This window comes from Coffea arabica, chromosome 5c, assembly GCF_036785885.1.
Source record: "Coffea arabica cultivar ET-39 chromosome 5c, Coffea Arabica ET-39 HiFi, whole genome shotgun sequence".
Lineage (NCBI taxonomy): Eukaryota > Viridiplantae > Streptophyta > Magnoliopsida > Gentianales > Rubiaceae > Coffea > Coffea arabica.
The window spans coordinates 48,765,107-48,777,537 of record NC_092319.1 but is presented as its reverse complement, the minus strand read 5'-3'; the positions used below and the strand labels follow the sequence as shown (position 1 = coordinate 48,777,537).

At 35.2% G+C, this 12,431-nt stretch overlaps 1 protein-coding gene across 5 annotated transcripts; it reads right to left on the bottom strand.

The window, feature by feature from the left end:
- Nucleotides 1–4,506: 4,506 nt before the first annotated feature.
- LOC140007892 (phosphatidylinositol/phosphatidylcholine transfer protein SFH13-like) lies at nucleotides 4,507–11,031 on the bottom strand. Of its 5 annotated transcripts, none has more exons than XM_072051538.1 (15): nucleotides 10,768–11,031; nucleotides 9,638–9,751; nucleotides 9,233–9,536; nucleotides 8,839–8,938; nucleotides 8,123–8,389; nucleotides 7,734–7,811; nucleotides 7,523–7,627; nucleotides 7,390–7,439; nucleotides 7,207–7,306; nucleotides 6,952–7,050; nucleotides 6,755–6,868; nucleotides 6,406–6,553; nucleotides 5,584–5,972; nucleotides 5,431–5,505; nucleotides 4,507–5,025 (listed from the first exon to the last, which is right to left on the bottom strand). In XM_072051538.1, exons 2-15 carry the CDS (start codon nucleotides 9,642–9,644, stop codon nucleotides 5,005–5,007), a joined length of 1,857 nt encoding a protein of 618 aa, XP_071907639.1. In that variant the 5' UTR covers nucleotides 9,645–9,751; nucleotides 10,768–11,031; the 3' UTR covers nucleotides 4,507–5,004. The 5 variants fall into 5 exon arrangements, with proteins under 5 accessions (XP_071907639.1, XP_071907641.1, XP_071907640.1 ...); XM_072051540.1 differs by having other exon boundaries at nucleotides 9,638–9,747; nucleotides 10,768–10,907; XM_072051539.1 differs by lacking the exon at nucleotides 10,768–11,031 and adding an exon at nucleotides 10,564–10,703.
- Between the last annotated feature and the right edge of the window lie 1,400 nt (nucleotides 11,032–12,431).

The following is a 12,431-nucleotide window of genomic DNA, read 5'->3' as shown; positions in this document are numbered from 1 at the left end:
TTTGCGTGACCAACCTATTATTGACAAAAGTTTAAATTTTTTAAAAAGTATACAAAATTTATGAGAGATAATATTAGGAGCTTATAGTAAATTTACCACACTTCTGGTGTGATTTTCACCTGTCCAATACCATGAAAGAATAGAATAAGCCGTTACCAATTATTACATGCTAAATAGAATTCAAAAGCATACAACATGATCAAGAAACAGTTGAACTAATTAGGACTAGAGTTTGACCCCAAAAAAATTAGGACTATTTAGCATTTTTTTTCAAAAAATTAGGACACTAAAAAGCTTATTTAGGCAAATTTTATCTCATCGGTGATTTGAGTATACTATCAAGTTATTGAATATATTACAAATCCTATAATCATGCCCACGTTTTCCCCACATTTCCCCCATGTTTTCCACTCCAATCAAGAGTCCTCCAGTTTAAGAAATATTTATCTCTGAAGCAATCCTATAACTGCTCCTAAAAATCCTATAATCATGCTCACGTTTTCCCTACATTTTCCCCACTTTCCCTACTCTAATTAAGAGTCCTCCAATTTAAGAATTCCACTCTAATTAAAAGTTCTCCAAAATATAGTATCCTCATTCAACTTTCTTACGTGCTCACTCTAATTGACAGAATTTTCTTGCGTTTTCTCCAAGAATTTATTATATCCTTCAATTTTTTTATGATATCCATCTTAACCCTTAACCTAATTCCACTATGGAACATGCATGCCTATAAGCATTTCAACAACAGCTATATTTCAAACTCGCAAGATTACAAAGGAGGAACCATTTGTTTAGAAAATCAAATGTACACCGCAACGATTCCACACAGCAGTTCGAAAAGTTTCAGCAACTTTGCGTTGACGAAAGAGAAATTTCACATCAAATTCGAAAGAAAAAATCCCAAGTACACCAATTAAAACGTCGTTCGCATCAAATTAGACATTCCGGTACTATTTATTCTTTAAACATTTGCATTTCCATTGTTTTTTAAATATTATTCCCAATAATGTAATATTTTCGATAGATTATTGTTGTTATTGTCTTTCGTATTTAAATAGAAGTGAAATGTTAGGTAATAGGTCACCATTTTAGACTCATTTTCTCATGATTCAATAAAAATTTATTATGAAACAGTAAACATAAAAATTTATTTTATGGTCAGGGTAATAGATGTTCATCACTATTTTTATGTCATCTTTTTCCCTATAGCACAAGTATTAGTATTTGACTTTTGATAGAACCAAATTTCCTCCAGATACAAAAATGATTGTGATGCTTCTTATCTTAGAGAATTACAAAAGAAGGTAGAATTTCTTGATATATATTTATTTTTTATAATGCTATTTATAAACTATGTAAAAAAAATACACTAATGTTGAATTTCGTACGTACTTAATTTTCAGGAAAATGGTGATAGGTTGTTCAATCAACGAATCAATTCATGCAAAGATCGTGCATTTTCATTTGTAGTATGCACTCTAAAAAATTCAATAGAATTAATTAAATCACTAATTTTGACTTTTGTACTAAATGTTGATTAGTGTGAAGAGTGTTCGCATTTTCATGTAAGATTATCAAATCGAATGCATAATATTTGTAAGTATTTCATTTTAACAATATTCAATTACATTCATTTTTATTCATATATCATTTATTTTCTAATATAAATTTTTATTGTTTTTTTCATGATCTATCTTCAAAAAAAAAAAAACAATTCTTGAATGATATACACATTCTATCATATTTTAAACTATTGTTAAACAGATATTACATTTTAATTGTATTGGTATAATTTTTTAACCTTTTTAAATACTATTTTATTTTCATTTTTTTCAATAATGTCAGCACCGTGCGTGGCACGGGTATTCACACTAGTAATATGTACTCTAGTGATGATTGTAAGTGTCTGTTTTTTTCTTTGTATAATAACATGGTCAATACGTCAACAAAAATAGAATAAACATAAGTAAGCATGTCAATCGTTAGGATTTTGATTGGATCCCTTTTTGATCCAAATTTATATTCATTAAATTTAGTTAAATCCAAACCCAAACACAAACTCTTGTGGGTTTGAAGAAGTAAATCCAAACTCGAGCTTTCATGGGTTTGGTCATTTTATGGGTATTCATATGGATATTCTTTTAAACAAGAGTGAAGAACTAACTAAAGTAAAATATATTCTAAAAATACATAGAGTTCAAAATAACGTAAATATCATCTAATTTTATTTTAAATAATAAAATTATTATTTAAGAAATTGAACGCAATATTATGAACTCAAAGAAAGACCTATTATCAGCTATTTCCATTTATTTTCAAAGTTTCATCTGCATCTACATCAAAATTTTCATTTGTTTACTTTTACTGTTTTCTCATCTTCCTAAAAAGTTTGTACGAATTATAATAATAACTAGGATTAGTTTGAAAAAAAAATATAGAATATTAGATTATTTTATAAATTGACTCATACATAGATAATTTATATATGGGTTTGAATAGAAACTGATTTGGATCTAAATTTTAATATGGATCATAAAAAATCAAATCTTATATTTTTTTTCTTTGGAGGGTATCAAATCCTATGCAAATATATTGAGTTTAAATTGGATTTGAGTAAGATCTGACCTATTAATATATCTAAACACCAGTCAATCCTTTAACAGAAGTAGAAAGACGCGTGTGAATGGAATTTTTTTTTGGAGGGTGTGAATAGAAGGAGATTGGACTTACGTTACTAATTACAAAAGTGAAGGTGCTTTTTTTTATTTGGCATTTTGGGGTGGGGAGGGAGCGTTAAAGGCAAGGTCGGATATTGCCTTCTGTAAATGATGCATCGAGTAAATCATGGTTATTTTAATTTGGCTAAATAGTTATAAGTACCATCGAGTAAATTATGCTTGCTTTAATTTGGCCAAATAGTTCCGTTTATTTGCTTTCCATAGATTGATTTGATAGTCTAAGTGGTGAAAGCTTAAATCAGGAACAACAAGAAGAATTGCGACACTCTTCATTTAAGGATGAGGATGATAATACCATTACCGGGGTAGAAGCTTCTGAGTTGGCCAACAAATATTTGAGAAGCAAATGGATGGTCAAAGTTGTAAGTTTGTACTAAAATGGACTCTATTAATATAAACAAGAATTCCCTAGAGGTCAAGCAATACCAATAATATTAATTTGAAATCGGAGAAAGGCCAAAAAAAAAAAAAAAAAAGATTAAAATATTTTGGAATAAGCCGGCGGTTATGCACGTCTCACCAATTTAATGAGATTTTTCCCTCATCTGATTAATTAAACAAAACATAGCATGATGCCTTGCCAAACACCAACAATCGTAAATAAATAAGAAAAATACTTTTACTGATTAGCCAGGAGGATTAGCCAAACGCTAATTTTACTGTGCTCACCCACACGGATTCATTGCTGACCAATTCCTCCTATTATTAGTTCATTACTTTATTGTTTGATAATGGCAAATGGCAATTAGTTAGTCATCCTGTACGGTACCTTCTATGTATCTCACATTTATTATTCTTTTCAGAGGACATCTGATGCACGACGGCAACTAGCATTGACGTGTGTCACCGTACCATGGACGCGTCATTTTACCCTTTTTTTTTTTTTTTTTTGGATCAATTCACAAAATCTATTATTTTTCTACACTTACTTTTACTCTAACCGAACCACCGAAGAATTCACATATCACTAAAAAAATAATAAATTTGCTCTAACCGGACCACCGAAGAATTCACATATTACTAAAAAAAAAAATAAATTTGAGTCCTATACCTCCCATCCCACCCCACGACGGACTGTTTTTTTTTAATTCTGAGAAACTCAGACTTTTTGTAGATAAACTTAATTCCCAAACAACCTTCAAAAGCCGACAACTTTTGAAGGCGTTCAAGAAGCTTAACTACCCAACCCCAACCCCGCGAAGGACTGTTGGTGACCAAAAGTTTAAGGAGCCGTTGGTTTATATGCTCTATTGTAATCGCCTCCAGAGAAAGTACTTGTATCCCGTTGGACTTCGGCCGTTGCAACTCGTTTAGTGGGCCACAGAAAGGACATACGAGGAAGGGGGGCAGCAAATTTGGTCAAGACTCGGACTAGACAACAGCCACTCATGAGATCCTTTGCTTTCATGATTTGTGCTGTAAGCCGGTGCTTGAGCATAAGCTCCACAGCCCACCCCACCTCGGAAATGTTTTAATTAGGTTACTTCCTCAAGCTGAATCCCATGAGACACGGAGAAGGGTTTACCTGTCGCCCACTAATAGAGGGACCCAGTAGCAAAGTCAAGGCACGAAGTAAAGCTCATATTTCAGAAATTGGAAAGTCGCTCTCTTCTAGCAAAGGACAGTTTGTAACACGGCCCACAACCATCCATCGACGACAGCAGCAATGAGCTTTTTCAGGGGGAACTGGCAGCAAGAGAAAGTGTCCGGGGATATTCCACAGGCGTAACATAAAAATAAAAGCGACCCTGTCGAAACATATAACTACATGAATTTTCCTTTTCTAAACATGAATTTCTGTGTTGGTTTTACTCGCCTACACAAAGCCACCAGCATGGCGGACGATTTCCCACTGAGTGCTTTAAATCTACTAACAATAACAGGTAGGCCTTAGAAGCAAACCCAGGGGACCAAGACCTCATCAAACTCGTGCTATCAGACTGCAATGGAGAAGCAACTAATGTCACTTTCAGCCACCTTGCTACTGTTATCTAAAAGTCTTTACCTCCTCATTACATCTCAGGAATTTACATGACGACTCCTATACTACTTTTGTTTCAGCAAGAGACAAGCCCAAGCTAACCCCCATGTAGAACTTCTTGCACAGTGAAATGTGTGTGGTGAACATCTAGAACTTCAAGCACTGCGACAGAACTTGAGGCAAAGGAGCAAAAAGAAGGGGAATATCAGACAAGTCAGTCACTTGCACTTCATTCAGCTGTTGCTGTGTCTATTAACTCTACCATGTCAACCTTTGCACGTTTCAACAGAAAAATTTTCGTTGCTGCAAGAAACAAAATGGAACAAAGAAAAGCACTACTGTTACACGTCCATAATGATTGATTAATGTAAAAAACCAACAGAACCAGAAACTGGAAAGAACAAAAATTCAAAAAAACCGGCAGCTTGTAACTAGATCTAATTCATCTTTAGAATATCATCCTAATTGGTAACTAGCTTGTAACCATTGTCACTTTCTATTTCCCCCTTCATCAAAAAAGACGCCCCAAAATAAAACTAAAACATTGAAAGACTATTTGCTTCATGACCCATTCTGAAGCAAAGGGAAAGGATACTATCCTTGACTTTCAATGTCAAAATAATTGGATGGGAATCGTTAACAGCTTTTATTATGATAAAAATTCTTGAATGAAATAGTAAAAAAAAAATATTTATTGTTACAGCTTACTCGGAATTTGGACTCCCTTATACTCTCCAATAACTCAGTGATCTCAAGTTGCTTCACCACAGTAGCATGTAGTACCTGTAAAATGCACACTGATCAATCAGGTGTGCTTATACTTGCACATTCAAATTTCGGAACAGCCATAACAATGCTTACCCTCTTTGTTTTCTCAAGGTCCATCTCGACACACTTTATCCTGTCCATAGACTGCTGAAGCATTTGCTCCTTCTCCATTGGAATTTCATGACGCTTGTTATTCAATTCTTCCAATAATTTTTCTAGCCTCTGAAGACGCTGTACACATGGAAGGACCTGATATCCTTCACCTATAGCTTGAGCACTTACAGATGAATGGTTCTCTGGTTGTTCTTCCAGTGCATTAGATGGATAGATGTTAGTCTGCCTCCTCGAATGGTCAAAAGGTACGTTGCGGATAGCCTCAAAAAGTTTGAATATGATTTGTATGATTGTCCTTGACATAAACCGCAGACTTCTCTTCACAACCTTTTCCTGAATGGTTTCGAACCAATGGATTACCAGAGTACCTGGGATGCCAAGACACAAAAAATGAAATGAGGAGACAATTAACATTTTTTCATGAATTCCAATTCAGAGGGAAAAGGAAGAGAAATGATATAGCAAGATTTTCATTTCATGGTTATTTATTGGCTTTCAGTTACAGACAATGAAGCGCAATCCAGTCGGAGCAACTATGTCTTGTCAACTTTTAGTACTAAAATTATTCACAATCCTAAGTTCCTGGATTTTGCAATGTCTTTAACTGTCGATAACTTTTATACTTAGCATAGTTGATTACTTGAGGCAATGCAAAAGTTCACCAGAAATTTCAGCTTTTAGACAGAAGCCTTGGTGATATTGATGTAACATTCTTTTATTATGAGCTCTTCTGAGTTATAACAAGTGCAAGCAGTCTGTCTATCAGAGTAGCCACTGAAAGTCAAAAAGTAAGCGTGCAACCTTCTAAAATAGCTCTTCTTCCTGCATTGTAGATTGCAGGAGACTGATATTGAGAATTGTCTATTTCTTGCTCATTGCCACCATGTGTATCAACTTCACTGAAAAGATCATCACAACTATAGTAGACGGGCGATTCAGATGTCCTGGCCTGTGAAAGTCTCCAATAGATAAGTCACAGAGATTGATAAACAAATCTAGGCATGTCCATGCACAAAAAGAGAGTCAATCACGCAGGGAAGAGGAGGATGCATTGGAGTTATGTTTTTGTGTCTTGTCGGTGTAGTAAAAACTTGAAAACATAGCATTAACATCTTTGATAACCAGTAATTTACTGAAACAAAATAATCACCTCTTCATGAAGCGGAGCCAATCGCGGAAATGTGAAGCTACTTTTTCTAGTTGGAGAACAAGAATCATCTACATCCAATCCTGATTCAACTACTGATGTATAACTACTTCTTCCCTGTTTACATAATGACATCACATCATGCAGCAAGAAAAGTAAATATTAGAGCACCAAGTGAGACATTTTCAAATCTGAATTACCTTCAAAGGGAACGTCTGTGTATACAAGTCAACTTTCTGGTCGTCACCGGATACTCTAGTAATCTGCCTCACAAACTTTGTTTCCACATTATATACAAGCTGCAATTTTGAATCAATAAATGTGATGTAGCACAAACTCCCAAAAAATAAAACATAATCAGGTTTTGCTTTAAAGCATCATATGAAACACAAATCAAAGTACTTGCACAACATATTCAAATAAATACAGGGTACACTGGGTAAGCATGTACCTACCTTCATTATATCAAGATCATTCCAAGGACCCATATTAGATCGGAGGCATCCTCCTTCAACTGGACAAGAGCATGAGCCACCCAAAAAATCAGGCAATTGACTGGAAAAACATTAAAAAAAAAAAAGTCAGGATGCTATAATTGAAATTCTCGCAAACAGGACGATATAAAGATAGAAGTAAACCTTGAGTCAATGGCTTCAAGTAGTTTTCCCAAAGACTTAGGCTCCAGAACCTGCAAATTTGGACAATGTGATTTTATCAAATCTGAGCCACAGTACGGTAGAGAGAGAGAGAGAGAGAAGAACATAGCCTTGCCTGAATTTTTGCAATAGTTTTAGCATCAAGAAACTTCTGTGCAGCAGGCCAGAGCACCTTCTTAAAACCAGGGCCAGCATTAACAATGAACATCCGATGGAGTGTCTGCAACAATTACAGGGAAAAACCAAAGCCACATTCACCAATGATTGTATCTGACAGAGTAATTATTTATTTCCATAAACTGAATTTGACAGGAACTAGTTAATACCTCAGGATAGTAATTGTTGTCAATTTTTGTCATGGATGCCAAAAGATTAGCAGCTGTCCTTGAAAAATTTTTAGCTCCCTGTGTTCAAAAGTTCCCTGCTGTTAATTACAACAGTATCTGATGCAACTGTAAAAAATGGTCTTTAAAAGGAACTGGAAACATGTACAAGTTAGTCAACAATTTGTAAATTTCTGTCAAAAGCACAGTACACTGATACCCTGCTAAAATATTAGTTGCTTCAATGCTGAAAAGCTTTTTCAGCGCATATAGCACAAACAAGTTAGCACCAATCAAAGGAAAAATGTTATTGTCCACTAAGGTATTTCTGAAGACACAAATCACGAACTACTGCCCCCATGGCAACCAATTTTTCAAAATGACAAACGCACCAGGCCTTGGACATCTAGAATTGTGGTGGTTGAACAGATCCGCCTCTTTGCTGCAATGGAACAGGCAGGAAACTTCTCATATATGGCCTTCTCAAATTCCTGGACATGATATTTCAAGTAGCGATCAATTGTGGTGATGCGCATTAGTTTAGCAGGGTGTGCTTGTCCAAGCCTTTCAATGTAAACTGGCCTCCCTTCCCTGTCAACTCCATGATATCCTTGAGGGTAATACTGTAGAACTTCTTCTAGCTCTTCAAATTCAAAGTCCTAGGTATTCATAACAACAGTCATTAAGATATAGAGAGCAAAAAAATTACTATTGATAAAGCACAAGTCCCAGTTTAGAAATTATCAAGAGGTACACCTACTTAGATGCAAAAGACTGAGATGCCGAAAGATTACAAGACAAAAATGTCAAACTCACCAAAAGTTATTAAGATATAGATGGCACAAAAATTGCTATTGAGAAAGCACAATTCCCAGTTTAGAAATTATCAAGAGGCACACCTACGCAGATGCAAATGACCAAGATGCCAAACGAATACAACATAAAAGTGTCAAACTCACCCAGCTGGCAGCAGCACAAAAATTGGTTGGGAAATAGAAAAACTAGTATCAAGGCAAAAATGCACTCTTCTTTGCGACTATGGCCAGGAAAATCAAATTTCTAAAGTTGGCATACTTTTATGGAACCAACGAAGGTATGAACCTATTACCTCCAAAATGGTGTCTGTTCCATACTCTTTCCTCCATTTGAGCATTTCCTCCCACATCTGGATGGTCTTTTCAGTGTTAAAGTCTCTCGCTTTCAAGAATCTACAGAAAAATCCCAACAACTTCAGATTTACCCATCTTTCATTACATGATTAGGAAAAAGCAAATTAAACTCCACATCATATCCCTTAATCTGCGTCACCAACCCACCCCCAAGAGAATTTTAACTCTATCCACTTGTAAAGCTCAATGAAAATGTTGTTTATCATACTTTGTTGGTGGAAAAAAATATATAACAGGGAAAAAAGCTGTTTATCCATATGGAGAGATTGCCAACGAAATAAATGGATTTCTCTGCATGATGTTACTTGTTATGTTTGACTCTAGCCAACTCACCTCAACAATGTATAGTAGTCATCATGTTGTGCTGGCAACATATCTCTGTCAAGGAGCTTTTGACGCAATTCACAGACAGCAGCCTCCTCTTTTGCATCTCGAACATCCTCAATGGAAACTGAGGGAACCCTGCAATCAACCTTCCTTTTTCCTCTCTTCTTGAGAGAATGAGTAAACTTGTTTGAGGCATTTATTGCCTTCTTCTTTAAAGTTCCAATCTTAAATCGTCTTCTTTCATCTTCAGAGTTTTCAAAATCTGATCTCCTTTCTCGTGTTTCATCGTAAGTCTCCATTCCTTCTAGGCCTAGCACATCATTTTGATCAGAAGCAGACTAAAAAAAAAAAAGAGTTCAAACACGAATCTTCAGAGGGACTGTTCATTAAGTATTTAAACTAAAATAGTACCTGACATTTTTGCCGGGGGCAGAAGGCAGAAACGAGAAGGAAACGAGATTAAAGCCTAAGGGATTGGAGCACCAACAGCATTTCTCTAGCAAAAATGGAAAAGCTCGTGTCTTGCTATCAAAGTAAAAAATTAAAATGGGTTAGATTCTACTCTGCAATCATCAAATTATCGAACTGCAACAGCATAGCAACTCCGGAAATGAAAAGAAGCCGCCTGCATATAATAATGTTTGGCTTTTGTAACAGAGATTGAATTTCAAAAAAAAAAAAAAATTTGGAATCTGATCAAATACTTCCTTTAAGACTGGCAGTATTGTTTGACAGACATTTGACATAACTTGTGCGCATTCCTATGAAGCAAAACCCACTCCAAATCTGACACACATTCCTTGTATATTTTTGTATCAACTAAAGGAAAGGAAAAATTCATGGCAAAAAAGGACGAAATTCACGTCCATCTTTCTTCTACATTAATCCAAACAACCTCAGCCTACAGACAATTCAAACAGCAGCACAACGCCTCTCATATTGTAAAGATTATGCAGCTGATGGAAATAAAACAGATCTGAAATCCTTGCGAGAATTCAAGGACTGCATTGTTAAAGAATGATCAATGGCTCAGAGATGCAAATTTGAACTAATAGTTGTAAAAGCCTATCATCCCAAAATGACCAGTAACAATCTTACTCCAGCAATCCAATTGAGCTAAAAAGAGAATGCAATGAAAGAATAGATCAAGGCGGCCATTTAACCTCCGCAAAATCCAGCTCAAGATCGTTAGAGAAAAAGGACAAAAGGCTTTAAACTCTATCAAAAATCTAAACTTGAACACGATAGCTCTTTACATCGACTCAATTACAACCCTAAACCAATCAGAAAAATTCGAACATTTCAACAATGCCAGAAAAGCATCCCTCAGATCTCACCTCAAAATTCAGAATCCATATCCGAAGCCACAATTTGTAGAAGAACAAATAAAACTTCCCAATAATCGTACATCATTATAAATTTAAAAAAATATATTTTGTATGAGAATATATATCGATAATTGCATCCCGCATTAATTAACGAAAACTTTTTCCAGGGGAACCAAACGAAAAAAAAAAGAGTCACGGAAGAGAGGAGGTTACCGCGGACCCTATAAACAGCGAGCTGGATCGCAATCCGAAAATCACAATAATAGGTTTCGGTGTCCAAGAATACAATTCTGAGGGGGGGAAGAGTAGAGAAATATTGAAAGATTTTTTTGTGGGGGAAGATTCTTCTGTCAAAAATCTACAGATACGTATGTGTAAAAAGCGCGGTGGCTTGCATCTATAGCTTCTTTTGCATATGGATATTAGATAAAACTGCCCATATATATATATATATATATATACACACACAAATATATAGCGTATATATATGAATGTATGGATAGGTGCTATGTAAAATTTTCAAGGTTAGGGGGTGTTTGGGGGTGTTGGTCTCTCTCCTCTTTGCTTCTGTGAAACGCACAAACCAGATTAATGTTGTTGTTAATAACTTGTTACTATTAATATATATATATGATGAAGAAAGAATGAAGCTTCCAGCAGCGCCCCTCTCTCTCTCTCTCTCTCTCTCTCACACACACACACACACACGCACTCTCTTCTTGGTTCTTCCTTTGTCACAACGTGACGATTCTATTTTACATTTCTTCTGTTACCATCCACTTTCGTGTCGCCTCTTTTTCTCTTCTTTTCACCTTCCTGCTACTGTTCTTTCCTACGAATTGATGGATAAATGCTTCTAGTTCTATATGTTTTTTTACCTGTAATAATGACACGAGGAGGAGGGATGCTCCCGGTGTTGTTACGGTAACATATTATTTATTAATTACTGGTAATTTTTTCAAGTGGTGTTACAGCACAAAATTGTCATTCCATCGCCTATGTTAAATAAAGGGTTAAAATTTTCTCCAATTATAAATTTTACTGCTATACTATGTCAGAGCTTTGTTTATTTTTTTATGCTAGAATGTATGTCTATACACTCTGATTTTATTTTAGTACAATTATGTATTACTAAAGGCTCCTCGCTGTTGTCGTCGGTTGATTATTTTAACGATTCTAATTTTAGATAATCAAAATTTCTTTTTATATTTTTCTTTTACTTTTGTATTTAGGTTAATCAAAATTTTTTGATAAATAAAAGAACTAAAATTCTCGGGTGAGTTTTACATCAAATGATCCGCAGAATAAAATCGTCTGCTGTAATCTCGGGTTGGATCATTTTTACCTCACATGTATCATGTATGTATTAGCGTAGGTTAAAAAGTGTTGAGTGGGATTGAAGAACAAGTCATTAAAAAAGCAACAACAGATGCTTGCTTTAGTTAAAAAAAAGTAGACGCCTCCATTACAATCTGATCGGATTCCGACTCTTTTTTTCTTTTTTTTTTGGCTAGGCTTGTGACTTGTGAGCAGTGTTCGTCTCTTCTTTTTTTTTTTTTTATGGGAAAAAAAAACTTTGCTTTGGATTTTCATATTAATCAAAAAAAGAAGACGAAGAGAGAGATTTCTTTTTTTAGAAAGAAAAAAAGAAAAAATGGGGGAAACAGTTGTTTTCTGTTGAGCTAGTCCACAGTTTACCGTGACCGTGAGGAGAGAGGGAAACGAGAATCTGTATACTGTTGCATGTGATGTGTTATCACGCCACGTTGCCTGTATTTTGACTGATGAGAGAGGAGAAGGAGTCGTCTGGGTACTTTTACAGTTGGTATAGGATATCGGTAGGGTGGTTAAAAACGGCGTGGACTAGGTTAATTGAT